The sequence below is a fragment of the Eubalaena glacialis genome, chromosome 13 (genome assembly GCF_028564815.1).
Source record: "Eubalaena glacialis isolate mEubGla1 chromosome 13, mEubGla1.1.hap2.+ XY, whole genome shotgun sequence".
NCBI lineage: Eukaryota > Metazoa > Chordata > Mammalia > Artiodactyla > Balaenidae > Eubalaena > Eubalaena glacialis.
In genome coordinates this window covers 31,068,759-31,087,235 of record NC_083728.1, presented here as the reverse complement: position 1 = coordinate 31,087,235, position 18,477 = coordinate 31,068,759, and the positions used below count along the sequence as shown (strand labels likewise).

Genomic DNA, 18,477 nt, shown 5'->3' with positions numbered 1-18,477 from the left:
CAAAACACATGGAGCGTTAACAATATGCTACTAAACAATGAATGGATCACTGAAGAAATCAAAAAGGAAATAAAAAATTACCTAGAGACAAATGAAAATGAAAACATGATGATCCAAAACCTATGGGACACAGCAAAAGCAGTTCTAAGGGGGAAGTTTGTAGCGATACAAGCTTACCTCAGGAAACAAGGAAAATCTCAAATAAACAACCTAACCTTACACCTAAAGGAGCTAGAGAAAGAAGAACAAACAAAACCCAACGTTAGTGGAAGGAAAGAAGTCATAAAGATGGCAGAAATAAATGAAATAGAGATTTTTTAAAAAATAGAAAAGATAGATGAAACTAAAAGCTGGTTCTTTGAAAAGATAAAATTGATGAGTCTTTAGCCAGACTCATCAAGAAAAAAGGGAGAGGGCCCAAGTCAATAATACCAGAAATGAAAAAGAAGAAGTTACAGCCGACACCACAGGAATACAAAGGATCATAAGAGACCACTATGAGCAACTATACATCAATAAAATGGACAAACTAGAAGAAATGGACCAATTCTTAAAAAGGTACAATCTCCCAAGACTGAACCAGGAAGAAATAAAAAATATGAACAGACCAATTACCAGTACTAAAATTGAATCAAAAACAAACAAAAAACAAAACAAAACAAAAACACTCCCAGAAAACAATAGTCCAGGACCAGATGGCTTTACAGGTGAGTTCTACCAAACATTTAGAGAAGAATTAACACCTGTCCTTCTGAAACTATTCCAGAAAATTGCAGAGAAGGAACACTTCCAAAATCATTCTATGAGGCCAACATCACCTGATACCAAAACCAGACTAAGATATCATAAAAAAAGAAAATAACAGGCCAGTATCACTGATGAACATAGATGCAAAAATCGTCAACAAAATCATCAACTGAATCCAACAGCACATTAAAAGGATCATACATCATGATCAAGTGGGATCTATCAATGGAAATTTTCAGTATCTGCAAATCAATCAGTGTGATACATCACATTAACAAGTTGAAGACTAAAAACCATATGATCATCTCAACAGATGCAGAAAAGGCAAAATTCAATATCCGTTTATGATTAAAAACCCTCCAAAAAGTGGGCATAGAGGGAGCATACCTCAACATAATAAAGGCCATTTATGACAAAAAAGGAATCCAAATTGGAAAGGAAGAAGTAAAGCTTTCACTGTTTGCGGATGACATAATGCTATACATAGAAAATGCTAAAGACACTACCAGAAAACTGCTAGAGCTCATAAATGAATTTGGTGAAGTTGCAGGTTACAAAATTAATATACAGAAATCTGTTGCATTTCTGTACACTAACAATGAACTATCACAAAGAGAAATTAAGGAAACAATCCCATCTACCATTGCATCAAAAAGAATAAAATACCTAGGAATAAATCTACCCAAAGAGGTAAAAGACCTATTCTCAGAAAACTGTACGACACTGATGAAAGAAATTAAAGATGACCCAAATGGAAAGATATATACCGTGGTCTTGGATTGGAAGAAGTAATATTGTTAAAATTACCATACTACCCTAGGCAATCTACAGATTTGGTTCAATCCCTATCAAAATACCAATGGCATTTTTCACGGAACTAGAGCAAATAATTTTAAAATTTGTATGGAAACACAGTAGACCCCAAAGAGCCAAAACAGTCTTGAGAAAGAAGAACAGAGCTGGAGGAATCACAGTTCCTGACTTCAGACTGTACTACAAAGCTGCAGTAATAACAGCAGTATGGTACTGGAACACAGACACATAGATCAATGGAACAGAATAGAGCGCCCAGCAGTAAACCCATGCACTTATGGTCAATTAATCTACATCAAAAGAGGCAAGAATATACAATGGAAAGAAGACAGTCTCCAATAAGTGGTGCTGGGAAAACTAGACAGCTACATGTAAAAGAATGAAATTAGAACATTGTCTAACACCATATACAAAAATAAACTCAAAGTGGATTAAAGACCTAAGTGTAAGGCTGGAAACCATAAAACCCCTAGAGGAAAACCTAGGCAGAACACTCTGACATAAATTGTAGCAATAGTTTTTTGGATCTGCCTCCTAATGCAAAGGAAGTAACAGCAAATAAAATAAACAAATTAAAAATAAACAAGTCAGACCTAATTAAACTTAAAAGCTTTTGCACAGCAAAGGAAACCATCAACAAAATGAAAACCTAGTGAATGGGAGAAGATATTTGCAAATGATACAACTGATAAGAATTAATATCCAGAATATATAAAAAGCTCATACAACTCCACATCCAAAAAACAAACAACCCAATCAGAAAATGGGCAGAAGTCCTAAACAGACATTTCTCCAAAGAAGACATACAGATGGCCAACAGGCATGTGAAAAGATGCTCAACATCGCTATCATCAGGAAAATGCAACTCAAAACCACAATGAGATATCACCTCACATTTGTCAGAATGACTGTCATCGAAAAGAACACAAATAAATGTTGGTGAGGATGTGGAGAAAAGGGAACCCATCATACACCGTTGGTGGAAATGTAAATTGGTAGAGCCACTGTGGAAAACAGTATGGAGGTTCCTCAAAAAACTAAAAATATAACTATCTTATATCCCAGCAATTCCAGTCCTGGGTATACATTCGGAAAAAAACCCCAAAACTCTAACTCAAAAAGATACATGCACCCCAGTGTTCACAGCAACATTATTTACAGTTGTCAATATATGGAAGCAACCTAAGTGTCCATCAGTAGATGAAAGGATAAAGAAGGTATGGTGTATATAATGTATACAATGGAATACTGCTCAGCCATAAAAAAAGAATGAAAACTTGCCATTTGCAACAACATGGACGGATTTGGATGGTATTATGCTAAGTGAAATAAGTCAGAGAAAGACAAGTATGATATCATTTTATGTGGAATCTAAAAAATACAACAAACTAGTGAATAAAATGAAAAAGAAATAGACTCACAGATATAGAGAACTAACTAGTTGTTACCAGTGGGGAGGAGCAATATTAGGGGTAGGGGAATAAGAGGTACAAACTATTATGTATAAAATAAGCTACAAGGATATATTGTACAGCACAGGGAATATAGCCAATATTTTATAATAACTGTAAATGCAGTATAAGCTTTAAAAATTGTGAATCACTATATTGTACACTTGTAACTTACGTGATTTTGCACATCAACTATACTTCAATATAAAATAAATTTTAAAAATAGAAATCAAATTCAGTACCTCAAAAATCTAATCAGTTGACACACTTGTAAACCTGTTCCACAGTACAGAGGAAGGAGCCAAATAGGTTAAATCAGTGAGGAAGAAGGTGATAAAATGGAGGATAGAGAATGGAAATTGGTGATATCAAAAATGAATTAATTGAAGGTTATGTAGTAGTCTGTGTTGTCCTCCCCACCTCCCTAGTGATAAACAACCAGACATTTACCAACTGCCACCTCCACACTAGGAAAAACAAGGAACAAGGTGAGTGGATGGGTGGGGTTTCTCTATAGAAACTGAAAAAACAAAGAGAACTCATTGGGTAGTGTAGCTTTTGATGGCTGAGGGTAAAGCTCTCTACACTTTCACACTTAGAATATGAGGGAGTAGAGATCCTATAATAACTGCCTCCTGCCTGTCTACTCTCCCTATAAAACTTCCTGGTAGTTGACAAGCTCTGCTGAGAGCAGAAAGCTTCCAATCAGCCTTTTCATTTGAAAATATAAACAGGCAGTGAAAGCTCACCACACATTTGATTAAATACCTGTAATTTGAAAGAAAAAGATCAAGATTTTTTTTAAAACTGATTGATTAAGGCCAAAGATGATTTATGATATAGAGGAAAAGTTAAGATACAAAACTCTCCTTAGGATGCCTGGAGAAATGTAAGATTTGGTGACTTATTAGAATAAGTGTTATTTTGTGATAAATGAATATAAGGAAAATATGAGCTCTGGAAAATGATAATTGATAAAATTAACAGAGAAGTTGGGAGGTAAAGTTAGGAAAATCTCAAAATATAAAAGTTTAGAAATAAAAGAGGTAGAAAATACGGGAAAAAACTTAAAAGTCATAGAGAACTTATCCATGAGGTTTGATAGCCATTAAGTAGGAGTTCTAGAAAAATAGAGCAGAGATGTCAGAAGGGAGGAAATTAAAAAAAAAAAAAAGTAAACATTTCCAGTGATAAAGAGAAATAAAAGCTTTTAGCAAGCCTCAATGAGAGTAGAAAAACCTTAAATCTATCTATGCCTTTTTTGAACACTGAGGATTAAAGAATATCATAAAAAGCAGAAAAAATAAGTCTTACACAATAAGACAACAGAAACTTGATTTCTCTCCTTCCCCAACCAAAACAAACAAACAAACATTAAACAAAACATGTGAGGCAATGGTTTTCAAGACACAAGACATCAGGCAATGAGGAATAGTGATTCCCTTGAGAGAGAGAAATAAACAAGGTGAGCCCCATGAATGTCCTAGCTTACTACAGTTGACCCTTAAACAACAGGAGTTTGAACTGCATAGGTCCACTTATATGCAGATTTTTTTCAGTAGTAAATACTATAATACTACACGATCCACAGTTGGTTGAATCCATGGATGCAGAATTGCATTTACAGAGGGCTGACTATAAGTTATACATGGATTTTCGACTGCACAGAGGGTCAGTTCCCCAAACCCCCTCATTCAAGGGTCAGCTGTACTTTGAGAAAATTTCCAGGCCGTGGCACAGGAAGGGGGTACCCAGGTAGATCCCAATGCACTTCCTGAGCTGAGTAGATGCAGCTGAGAGTCTGGTGAGACCAAGACGGCTGGAGTACTGAAGAGGAAATATTTGCTCCAAAACAGAACTCCCAAGATCTGCCAAGATTCCTCTTTCTCCCCACCCCCACATCCCAAGTATTCAACAGACTATTGATCTATGTGTTCATGTGTGATGTAACTACTGAAAGTGGAGGAAGAAAAAAATATCTGAAAGTATTCCAGAACAGTGCCTGATGCATGCTCAGAGCTGGGAATAGTACCTGTTCCCACCAGTTTGACTCGAAAAATGCATAATTCACAGGGGGCATTGGATAGAGTCCTCAGGAGGGTTTTGTCTCCTGTGGGGAATTATCAGCCCTTGTCTGAGCACTGCTCTGGACCCTCCTAACAATTTATAAAAGCAAGAACTGAAAGGATCAAACTGTTTCCAAGTAACTGCATTCCAGAACAAATCACAAGAATATTTATAGGAATACAAAAATATCTAGCACCCAACAAGGTAAAATTCACAGTGTCTGGCATCCAAAGATTATCAGTTTACAAAGAAGTGGGAATACATGACTGATAGTAAGGTAATCAGTTCATCAAAATTGACCTAAAATTGACAGAAATGTTAGAATTAGCAGACAAGGACATTAAAACAGTTATTCTCACTGTTCCATATGTTCAAGAAGCTAGAGGAAAGACTGAACGTGTTGAACAGAAACAAAATATAAAAAAGACTCAGATTGAACTTCTAGAAACGAAAATTGCAATATCTAAGATGAAAAAATACACTGGATGGCAGTAACATTAAATTAGACTCTGCCAAAGAAAAGATTAGTGAATTTGAAGCCATAGCAGTAGAAACTATCCAAGATGAAGCACAGAGAGACTAAAGAATACAGAAGAATAGAAAGAGCATCAGTGATTGCCAAATTAGTCGTAAGGACAGAATAAAGACATTTTAAAACTAAAAGCAATTTCCTCCCATTAATCTTTTCTTAGAAAGCTGTTGGAGGATGTTCTCCAGCAAACAAGTTAACCAAGGAACAGGAGACAAATTAAGCCATGAAATCAGATCCAGCACGTGAGAGCACCAGGATGATAGCAAAGAGAAGTCTCATAGTGAAAGTTGCAGTTGCACAGCAAGCTTACATAACAGGCATACCAGAATGAAGCAAGAAGTAAAAGAAATGATAGATTACCTGATACCTTTAAGCCAGTGGTTCTCAGTTGGGGTGATTTTGCTGTCCCATCCTCACCCTCCCCACAAGTCACTTGGCAATATTTGGACATGCTTTTGATTTGCCTGGACCGGGGCTGGGGGGTGGGTTGTAGGCATCTAGTGAGTAGAGGCCAGGGATTTTGCTCAAGGCAATGCACAGGGCAGTCCCTCACAACAAAGGAATAACTGGCCCAAAATGACAGTAGTGTTGCTATTGAGAAACCCTAGTGTAAGCATACTAGCAAATTAAGTGGGAAAGGTAGCAAAAATTTTAGGATTGATTTTTTTGATTACACAAGTGAAAAGAATGAAGCTGTTGGTAGCTCTTGGAAAAACAAAATTTGTTTAAGAAAGCAAATATGAGTATGGTATGCACTTGGCCTGCAGTTAATTTTATATTTTTTATATATATATATATATATATATATATATTCTTAATATTATAAACAATAACTACTGGTATAACCAAAAAAGTCATATTATGATATTAGATAATGTTAAGGTGTATATGTGAGAAAACGTATGAGAATGGGGATAAGCGTAGCAGAGCTACATCTTTGCCATAAGTCAGTATTTAATTTATAAATTGATAAATCAAGAAATAGTGATAGAAGCTTATATCAAAATATGGAGGTAATTACCAAAAAGAAAATGTTAAAAGACTTCAAAGTGGTTGTCTCTGAGGATTAAGACTAGCGGAGGTTTGTGAAAGGTTGGAGTAGGGATTAAAATTTTTTTATTACAAGCCTTTAGGACTAGTATTTGATTTTTTAGAACTATAGGAATGTATTATTTAAATTAAAATTTTATTCTAAACAAAGACAAAGTATTTTTGTGTGTATATGTATATAAATATATATATGCCCATCATTGAAGATATTCAAAAGATATACCAAAGTCTCTGAACAGATAGTTTCCTTGAATGGGACACATTTATTAATATGTATAGGTTCTAATGTAATATAAAATTTTTATTTATTATTCTAATCACTGAGTTTTCACCAAGGTAGTCATTTCTAAATGTCAGGAAATAATTCTGATCGTCCTAATGATACTGACTCAGTTATTTCAATGTTTTTCCCCTTGTGTTGCAGTTGCAGGATGTGAGTTTGAATCTATGGAATGTCTACAGCAAGATGGATCCTATGTCTCTGGAGAGTTTGCTTTCAGAAGTAAGGAGCCACACTGTATTTAACTTATAAATATTAGAATCAGCTCAATTATCCACTAATGGTATTTAACTTGTAGAAATGCAGGATATATTTTAGTTTGCTTTAGTCAAAGAATTGAGCAGTTTCTTCCCCAATTATTATCTTGAACTTCTTGGGAAGTGGAAGGGGACCTGGAAAAGAGACACTACCTCTTCCACTCTGAGGAAACCTCACCTGAGATGAGACCAAGGCTGCCTGCCTGGTCCAAGATTTAGGTTTTCACCTAAAGACATTCTTTCCGTTGGGCTGGACTTTAGAAAAACAGTAAAGAGGGTGTCTTTTTGCACTCTTTCTCTGGCATGAAAAGATTAAAAAGTTGGTGTATGCCTTAAAGGAATCAAGGATTAGACAGGGGTTGGCAACTTTTTTCTGTAAAGGGGTAGACAGTAACATTTTAGGCCTTGTGGGCCCTGTGTCTCTGTTCGAACTACTCAGCAATGCCATTATAGACAATGCTTTAACGAATGAGTGTGTCTGTGTTCCAAGGAAACTTTATTTATAAAAATATATGGCCTGCTGGCAGGGCATAATTTACTAACTCCTGGATTAAAGGGTCAGGCATTAATTTTTCATCTGAACTTTGAAGAAAAAATTCACAGTGGGCAAAGCAATTTGCAATGAGGAGCAACAAGCAAAACTAAGGTATAAGTACTTTGTTTAAACAGCTCAGTAGGGTCTCTCAGGGGTCATGGATGGATATGCATGGAAAAAGAACAGCTTGTATGTAGGCTTTTAATGAAATGAGCTGTGAAATCAAGACCCAACAAAACTAATTCAAAAAATGAAGACTGCACATCAGTCTCACAAATATTAATGCCTATACTTTAAGTAAAATGGTAGCAAACAGTATCATATTAAAAGAACATTCTGTGATAAAGCAGAGTTTATTAAGGGCTTAATATTTAATTTAATATCAGGAAATCTATTAATGTAATCACTAGTGATTTTTCTCCTTGGAACCATTTATGATAACTCCATAGATGCCGAAAAGGCATTTGATGAAATTGAACATCCATTCCGTTAAACATTTCTAATAAAATAGGAATATAAAAGAAAATTAAAACCTGAACTTTTTGTTCTTTAAAAAGACCTAATCATCATCATCAATCCATGGCTTGCCTAATTATGGGAAAAAGTGAAAATGCAAAAATTACAACATTAAGAGTGTAAGAATGCTGGTAATTCCCTGGCGGTCTAGTGGCTAGGACTCTGTGCTTCCACTGCCAGGGGCCCGGGTTCAATCCCTGGTCGGGGAACTAAGATCCCGCAAGCTGCGTGGCATGGCCACAAAAAAAAAAAAAAAAGGAAAAAAGAGTGTAAGAATGTTAAATAAAATTTAACTACAGACAAATAAGAGAGATAAGTAGTTTAGGAGTTTCTGCATAGTATCTGGGACCCATGCCCCACTTGCATGCAGTGCCCTGAATGTGAGGACGCTTCAGGTCACACATGGAAGCTAGACATAGCATTGTAGTTTTTTTTTTTTTTTTTTTTTTTTTTTTTAGCATTGTAGTTTTGAGAACATCGCAAGCATCTCTGGAGTCAGTGGAATGGGACCACTCAGGAGAGCATCTTTAATTACACCTAGAACAGCAGTGACCTCATGCAACTGAAGAAGCAACAGTGGTAGTCATCATGGGCTGTATACCAGGCCATTTCCTGGTTTTCTGACTTCCAGTGAGCTTGGTATTCTTAGGTGGTACCATGAAGAAGTAGAAAGGAAGCCCTTTTAATGTCTGATAGTGGACTCCCCATCTAGCAGGAAGAGTGAGGAGGACTCAGGGCCAGATTTAATTTTATTTAGAAAGAATAAAGTAAGGTGATATTTCTTATACCAAAATATGATTGAGTACATTTATACCCACTACACTATGGAGAGCTCTTACAAATTGGTAAGAAAAATACAACAGTGGGGAACTGGGAGACAACTGGAATTGGCTGTTCACAAAATAAGAAATAAAAATGACCATGGTTTTCCACTCCCAGTTAGGGATATAGAAAGTCAAAAGAGACCATTATTCTCACCCTAATAACCAAAACAATCTGAATATGCAACAAAATAATAGTGTAAAATCATTAGAGAGCTGAAGATGCAAGGAAACCTCAAAGAACTCTGTTTCTAAAAACGTAGGGCCCTTCATAGGACACTGTTCTCATTTCCAATGGAGCAGCAGGAGGAAGAGAAATCTGTCACAGACAGGGATAAGTAAAAATCAGTTGACCTTTTAAAGAGCTTTTAATGGCTGTATGTGAGTGAGTCAGCACCTACCCCTCAACTCTAAACCATAGGTCTTCACAAGTGCTCGGGGTAGTCCACCAAAGACAAGGCGCCAGGCAGGAGCGCTGAGAACCATCCCCCCCTGAGGTACTTGACACTCAACTATAACCTGGATTAGCGCAGGAGAGCTGAGAGCAGTCATCTGGAGGCATTCCAGGTCTTTACAGAGTATAAGCAGCTGCCCTCTTAAGGCTGGGTGCAAGGCAGCAAGGCAAGGATCTCTCTACACAGACAGAGCCAAGTGGACTAGAGAGCAAAGAGAACTCCTTAGCCACCCAGAAAAGTGGTAGCCAGCTTGTAAAGCAGGGAGAGATTGTCCATGATTCCGCAAGCTGGTGGCTCAGCTATAAAATGCAAAGAGATTTCCAGAATCTTGTCCCAGTGCTCTGAGCAAAATCTTTATCAAAGTTCACACCCCACCCTCGAAATACTTGAATTTAGTGATGAAGTAAACCAAACTACAAATGCTACAAAACGCAGACCCTGATCAATTATAGATCAAATTGACCTAGATCCCTGCTTTAGTGGCCTAACAAAAGAAAGGGATCTAGTGGCCCTTTCCTAGAGGTAAATAGTACTATTTACCACTGTTTTTACTGGTCTTTTATACAAAATGTCTGGCATATGATATTTTTAAAATTATAAGACCAGAAGAAACAAGAAAATTTGATCTGTTTAAATAACTGATAAAAGTGCTAAAGAATCTGGAACAAAATGGGACAACATGTGTGAAAAGTTGAGGAATTTTAGCAGAGACCTGAAAACTATAAAAAGAACCAAATGGAAATGCTAGAAATGAAAAATATATGGTATAGAAATGGAGGATTTATTAGATTGTCTAATTTATCAGATTAGACATGAATGAAGAAAAGTTCAGTGAACTTGAAGGTAAGTCAATAGAAAGTTTCCAAACTGAAGGACAGAGAGAAAAAGAGCAAAAGGGGTGGAACAGAGCATCCAGTATCTGCCAAACAGTGTCAAATGATCTAGCATAGTAGATCATTGGAGTCCCAGAAGGGAGAGTAGAGAGAAAATGGGGCTGGAAATTTAAGTTGATAATGTCTGAGAACTTTCCAAATTGATGAAATACATCAATCCACAGATCAAGAAGCTCAGTAAACCCTAAGTAGGATAAAATAAATATGTATGAAAATGACTATAAATTTGTGCAAGGATCTCTGTGGTGAGTCTACAAGTGTTAATAAAATTCAAATCCAACAACCAAAAGAAGTTAAAATGCAATTCAGGTCATTACTTGTGCCTATAAAAAATTATTAAAAAGGAAGCCAATCTATACCCATATTACTTCTTAAAATCTACTTTTTTTCCTTCTCTCTTCTCTTGCTTAGCTGCTTCATAGCCTCCAAAGTTCTCTTTAAAAACTCTTTTTCTCTTCAATATCCAAATACATTTTCTGTTCACATGTATTTTCTCTTTGCTAAGACTGGTAATCTTATAGTCAGAATTAGCATCTAGGCCTTAATTTTTACTGGTCAATCACTGCTGGCAGCTCTGTGATGGCCAGGGAGCCTACAGCTCCATGCTGCTTGGTCAGATCCTGCAAAGAGAAAATGCAGACTGCTCTGAGATTTGATTTAGAAAGATGTTCAAAATATGTTTGGTGAGAAAAGTAAAAAAGCAGAGTATATTTCCATCTTTGTAAAATAATTTGTGTTCTGTGTCTTAGAAACTTCAGATGGTAGTCTCACTGGTTGTTGTTATTATTTTACTTATTTTCATTTTCTTATATTTATTACATCATGTAATTCTTTTCTTTTAAATCTTTTTCTTCCTCCCTCCCTCCCTTCCTCCCTCCCTCCCTCCCTCCCTCCCTGCATTGGGTCTTCATTGCTGTGCATGGGCTTTCTCTAGTTGCAGCGAGTGGGAGCTCTTCATTGTGGTGCACGGGCTTCTCATTGCAGTGGCTTCTCTTGTTGTGAAGCACAGGCTCTAGGTGCACGGGCTTCAATAGTTGTGGCACGTGGGCTCAGTAGTTGTGGCGCATGGGCTCTAGAGCGCAGGCTCAGTAGTTGTGGCACATGGGCTTAGCTGCTCCGCAGCATGTGGGATCTTCCCGGACCAGGGCTCGAACCTGTGTCCCCTGCATTGGCAGGCAGATTCTTAACCACTGCACCACCAGGGAAGTCCTACCTCGTGTAATTCTTAAAAATACTTTTAAATATTGAAATTAAGCTTCTTTTCCCCCTTTGAGTCACCTGAGATCAGACACTGCTGGATGCCAGCCTAGGGGCAAGAGTTCTGTCTGAAGTTCAGGGTCCTTCCCTGGTGGCCAAGGGCCAAGGCACACTGGCATGTTTCTTGGGGTTTGCAGACTTCTGCTGCTTATCTGATCTTGATATCCATCTGGGCCTGTCTTCTGGATTCGGCCTTCAGGAGTCTGAGCAGATAGACTTTCCCTTCTTCATCATCAGATCCAACGAACCGATTCTACCTCCATACACAGTATCCATTTCCACAAATGCACTGTTTGTGCTGGGGAAAAATTGGAGAATAGTGTGTCTGGTGGAAACCACACAGGCTCTGGGTATCTCTTACCTAGATATATTTTCACTTTTGCTAGTTGTTAGTATCTCATCCTCAGGTCACTTTACCATTTAGTACCTCAGTCTCCTCATCTATAAAGTGGGCATAGAGAAGTACACAAGGATATTAGGAAGATTTAAATACACACACACACACACACACACACACACACGTGAAATCTTCCATTTCAGTCATAGCATGGATTCCTGATGGTCTAGTGGTTAGGATTTGTCACTCTTGGTCATAGCATGGAGCTGAAGGCAGTATTTAATGATTCATTCCACCTTATTCTGTAGTTAGTACTGACATATCCACCTCCCTCAGGGAACTTTTTTGGGAGCAAAGTGCCTATCTTTTCTGTGTGTCCCCCAAAGCACGCAGTGTTTTTCACGTAGAAGATAGCCAGAAAATGGTGACTGCCCAACTGTATAACTCTACTTCTTATCATAGACCCAAACCAAGGTGAGTGTCACCATGTAGGCCATTAAAATAGAAACATACTTCTGAGTTTGTTTCTAAATAGAATTGGAAAACAGAATAAAGTGTATTCTGTACTAATAGCTATATTGGTTCTTTTTGTTTTCCTAAGCCTCACAAAGTGAAGCATTCTGGTATAGCCCAAGGGATTGGACAGAGCCAAGCAAGGAAAGCACAGACCCACACTGGGGTGCATAGCCTCAGATGTGACTTACCTGAGGCCAGTGATATGCATTATGGGTGTCTGAGAGATAGAGCAGACAAATGCCAGGAAATCAAGGTGGAGGCTCAGATGTTCTTAGCCAACTCCAGCTAGCCGACAGTAGAAGCAGAGAAATTGACAATTACTGCAGACATCTAGTGTGTAAGGCCTGGTAATAAGCACTTTCTACAGGTTATTTCATTTAATTCCTATAATATCTCTGTAAGGTAAATAATAGCCCCCGCCATTATGCACATAAGGCATTTGCGGCTCAGAGAGGTTAGCTCCCTTGCCCAAGGTCACACAGCCAGTAAGAGGCAAAACAAAGTTTCCAGCACAAGTCTTTCTGAATCTAATCATAGTTTAGCTTTGCCTGCTTGTGTGTGTCTTAGGTTTCTTCTCAGGTATGGATTCCCCCTCCTTCTCTTTGTTCCCACCCATCCCTCGCTAACTGTCTGTTGAAGAAACCAGATCATTGTCATACGGTTGTCCTTAATGGGATTTTTTTTTTTTTTTTTTTTTTTTTTTTTGGCTGCTTTGGGTCTTTGCTGCGCTCGGGCTTTCTTTAGTTGCAGCAAGTGGGAGCTACTCTTTGTTGTGGTGCATGGGCTTCTCATTGCGGTGGCTTCTCTTGTAGCGGAGCACTGGCTCTAGGTGCGCGGGCCTCAGTAATTGTGGCACATGGGCTCAGTAGCTGTGGCTTGCGGGCTGTAGAGCGCACGCTCAGTAGTTGTGGCCCACGGGCTTAGTTGCTCCACGACATGAGGGATCTTCCAGGACCAGGGCTCGAATCCGTGTCCTCTGCCTTGGCAGGCAGATTCTTAACCCCTGTGCCACCAGGGAAGCCCCTTACTGGGATTTTGTTGATTGCATTCCCATGATGTAGTTTAACAGTTTCCCTGTCTTCTGTATTCCCTGATTATTAGTAATTGAATCTAGAGGTTTAATCAGTTTCAGGATTGATTTTTAGAGGGAAGATTACTTCATAGAGGGTGTTGTGTTCCTTACCAAGAAGTACGTGTATTTAATTGATTCTCTTTATTTTGTGAACAGCCATTGATCTGCAATCTTCAGATCTTTACTTCATTAATTAGAGTCTTAATTCACTATTGCAAAATGGTGGTATTCTAATTCTATAATTCCTTCTTCATTTATATTCTCTAAAGAGAAATATTCAGCTTGCTAATATTGTTTATGCAGTGGTGACGTTCATGTAGGAAAAGCAAGATAAATGCTTGAATTCTTGCTTTTACTTATAAGTTTTCAAAATAAGGTTGGTTCCCAACCGTTTTCCAAAAGTAACCAGTAAAAAAAATAGTTTTTTAAAATATATCTAATTTTGAACTCATAGATTTAAACATATTTGATATGTTTCCGTCCATTGCAGTTACCATCTTTACTGATGCTCTAAATTGTTCCATCTTTGGGCTGTGGTCTCACTTCAAGTTGGTCACACATCCTTTTAACACAATCTTAGTAGTCCTCAATAACTTCTCTGCTATACACTGTGACGAGATATTCCAGGCTTATCTTGTACATTTCCTGTCTCACACCTGGAATTGGTCATTTCTCTAGTAAGTTATGGTTTCTTTGAGTGGGAAATGACATTCCAGCACCACAGTCTGGGTGCTAGAAATGCTCCTTGCTCCTGGTTTGGTCTTTGTTTCTAGATCTCTTCAGTGGACGAAACTAGGAAATTCTCTTCTCTCTCTCCCTGCTCCCTCGCCTTTTCTCTCCTTGTGTGTGTATGTGTGTATACACATCATATACATACTTATATATACATGCACATGTATATACATACATATGTACACACACATATACCTGATTTTTTATCCTATGTTATATATAAAACATACTCAGAAAACAGTATCAGCACTGTTTCCTACATATTACTGAAAATAATTTTAGACATATATTGACATTAATGTAATGTGCGTGTGTATATATATATATATATATATATATATATATAATAAACAAAATATAGATTTTCTGGGCAGCAAATAGTGAAGTCACTTGAGAATATTGTTTACACTAAGTATTCCCAGCAGAGATCCATTGTGCTTTATGCCTAGGGCCATTGCATGGCTAACACATAGTTCATAGGTATGAGTACTTGTGTATCCTTAAAGAGAAGAGTAGGGAAGAGCATAGATCCAGACAGCCAGTTTTAGTGCAGCAAACAGGATGCCTGCTGTAAGCAAGGCACTAGGCTGGGTGCTTGTCATGTACACTTACACAGTGTGAGATGGACAGTAAAGACAACTATCCAATTTGAGTACAAATTAACAGCAACTTCAAAATAAGGACAAAGATGTCACTTGAGTATCTCAATCAAGCAAGTCATAGCTGATACTTTGGGTTAACTGATGATGCCTTAAAGAAAAGCCAGGAACACAAAGCAATGTGTAGTGGTTGGGAACAGGAATGAGTTCAGAGAGGAGGCTGAAAAGCAGCTGGGATGGGGGAGGGAGGCAGGCTGTATGTAGAGGAGAGTCAGCTGGGAAGGTGCAGAGTTCCTCATACTTGCTTTCCTGCTAGGAGGAGAGGATGAGGGAGGAAAGGGCTCTGGGCCACCTCTGGCCCCACTGAACTTCTAACTAAAGTCAACTAATTTGTCCTTGAACAAAGCTTCACTGCTGTTAGCTTATGGTACTAGGTGCAGTGTCTCATAAATAGCTTTAGGTGCCTCATAAATAACTCCCTCTTCAACAAGGGTTGCTAACTGTCCTCTTTAAAAACAGCTTTTAAAGGACATTACTGCTCTTTTTTTTAAAAAAAAAAAAACAGCTTTATTGGAATATAATTTATATACCATAAAATTTACCCATTTTAAGTGTACAGTTTGGTGATTTTTAGTAAGTTTACAGATGTGTGCAACCATCACCACAATTTGAATTTTAGAACATTTCATCAACCCAGAAAGTTCCCTTGTCCTCACTTGCAGTCAACCTCCATTCCCACTCTCAGCCCTAAGCAAACCACTAATCTACTTTCTGTCTCTGTAGATTTGTCTTTTCTGAGTATTTCATATACTGTAGTCTTTTATACATGGCCTCTTTCATTGGGCATAATGTTTTTGAGGTCCATCCATGTGGTAACATGTATCAGTAGTTTGCTACTACCTTTTAAACAACATATTTAAACGGTCTGGTATTTTGAGATCAGATGCAGTTTCATGATTCTGGTTTTCTAAAGTACCTCCTTGAATGACCACATTATCTTTTCATTTTCTTTCTAGGATTTGGTGGCTTTTGAACGTCAGTGGACTAACTTCTTCGCCAATTTTGACACAGAAATTCCCTTCTTGCTGGAATTGTCCGAATCTCAGGCGGGTGAGGTATGTAAAGGAAGGGTCAAAGAGAAAGAAGAAATTGGCTAGTTTATTTATTGTTTTTATTTTTATTAAAAGTTTTCTCAGAATACAGCACTACCAATCTGAATTTGGCTATCATTTCCTTAAGATTTGTTGCATGCTGTAAAGAAGTTTTTAACTCCCATGCCAACCCCTATATAAGAAGGTATTTTTTTCTGTGCCAGTTTCTCTACAAGAAAGATACTCATTTGTCAGAGGTGGTGCCCCTGTCAGCCAGGAATTCTGTTGGGCACCAGTTAATAAGCCTAGGAATAATTCTCCACATGTGAATAGCACACCTTTGTCAGTTGAACCTCTAGGTAATGCCAAGCTTTCTTTCTAGGCAAACAACAATAGTGAAGTTACTAGGTTCAGGATAAGACCCACTCCATGAGTAAACTGAGGTATGTAAATCCAGAACTAAGGCACAGGGACTTCCCTGGTGGTCCAGTGGTAAAGAATCCGCCTTCCAATGCAGGGGACATGGGTTTGATCCCTGGTCAGGGAACTAAGATCCCACATGCCGTGGGACAACTAAGCCCACTTACCACAACTACTGAGCTCGCATGCCTCAACTAGAGCCCACGTGCTGCAAACTACAGAGCCCACGTGCTCTGGGGCCTGCGCGCCACAACTAGAGAAGAGAAAACCTGCAGGCCACAACTGGAGAGAAGCCTGCGCACCACAACAAAGAGCCCGTGCGCTGCAACAAAAGATCCCGCATGCCTCAACGAACATCCCGCGTGCCACAACTAAGACCAGACGCAGCCAAAAATAAATTAAGGAGAGGGAGAGGGAGAGAAGAGAAGAGAAGAGAGAGAGAGAGAGAGAGAAAGAGAGAGAGAGAAAGGAAGGAGGGAAGGAGGGAGGGAGGGAGGAAGGAAGGAAGGAAGGAAGGAAAAGAAAGAAAGAAAGAAGAAAGAAAGAAAGGCGCAAAACTAGTTCCCAAACTAGTTCCCAAAACTAGTCAGCAGGAAGGATCAAAAGAGTGATCTTGAGCTTGCACTTGAGCTTACTTTGGGCTTGCACTGCCAGTCCTCAGTTCTGCTGTGTTCCACTTTGACCCAGGACAGGCCCTACTCCTGACCTTTGCAACTGGAGTTGATCTTTGTTGCTGTGCATTTTACTTTTACATTATGTTATAAATCCCACAATATATTGGGGTTATTTTTGTTTAAACAGTCAATTGTCTTTTTTGTCTTTTAAAAATCTTTAAAAATATTTTTTTAAAGATTTAAATAATTAAAAAATCTTACATATCTGCTCATGTAGTTAAAATTTCTGGTGCTGTTCATTTCTTTGTATAGACACAGATATCCATTTGGTATGATTTCCTTCTCCCCGAAGGATATCATTTAACATTTTTTGTAGTGCAAATCATCTGATGATTAATTCTTCCAGCTTTTGTATGTCTGAAAAAAATTTTTATTTCACTTTCATTTTTTAAAAAAATCAATTATTTATTTATTTTTGGCTGCATTGAGTCTTCATTTGCTGCACGCAGGCTTTCTCTAGTTGTGGCGAGTGGGGGCTACTCTTCGTTGCGGTGTGCAGGCTTCTTATTGCGGTGGCTTCTCTTGTTGCAGAGCACGGGCTCTAGGCGCTTGGGCCTCAGTAGTTGTGGCTCTCGGGCTCTAGAGTGCAAGCTCAGTAGTTGTGGCACATGGACTTAGTTGCTCCGCGGCATGTGGGATCTTGCCGGACCAGGGGTTGAACCTGTGTCCCCTGCATTTGCAGGCAGATTCTTAACCACTGTGCCACCAAGGAAGTCCCTCACTTTCATTTTTGAAAGTATTTTTGCCGTGTATAGAATTCTAGGTTGCCAGTTTTTTCCTTACAGTACCTGAAAGATGTTGTTCCACTCTTTCTCACTCGCATTATTTCTGATGAGAAGTCTTTCATCTTTATCTTTGTTCATCTGTACATAACTTGTCATTTTTCCCTTTGGTAGCTTTTATGATTTTCTCTTTCATTACTGGTTTTGAGTAATTTGATTATGGTATGTCTCACTATAATTTTGATCATATTTCCTATGCTTGGGTTTTGTTGAGCTTTTTGGATCTGGATTTTTAGTTTCATCAAGGTTGGAAAGTTTTTGGCCATTATTTTTTCTGTCCTCTTTTCCTTCAGAGACTCCAATTACCTCTATATTAGGCCACTTGACGTTGTCCCACCTCTCACTGATGCCCATTTCAGTTTTTTATTTTTTTTAATTCTTTTTTTCTTATTACTGATTCTAAGAGTAAAAAATATTCAAAAAGGTGTACTCAGTGACATGTCACTCCTAGGTTCTTACTACCATGTTCTCATTCCCACTTTCTTCCCACCCTTTTTCCACCCATTCCATTACCAATAGGTAACAAATCTCTTCAGTTTCTGGTTTATCTTTTCTGTCTCTTTTGCACAAATGATCAGAT

The 18,477-nt window shown here is 38.2% G+C and overlaps 1 protein-coding gene across 5 annotated transcripts in view; it reads left to right on the top strand.

Annotated features, from left to right (window-relative positions):
• Positions 1-18,477, top strand: part of DNAAF9 (dynein axonemal assembly factor 9) — a 147,978-nt gene that overhangs the window by 40,673 nt on the left and 88,828 nt on the right. For all 5 annotated transcript variants that reach the window (XM_061208327.1, XM_061208325.1, XM_061208328.1 and 2 more), the window contains 2 exons: positions 7,085-7,162; positions 15,947-16,045. In XM_061208327.1, coding sequence (XP_061064310.1) covers positions 7,085-7,162; positions 15,947-16,045 — 177 coding nt within the window. The remainder of the gene's footprint in view (positions 1-7,084; positions 7,163-15,946; positions 16,046-18,477) is intronic.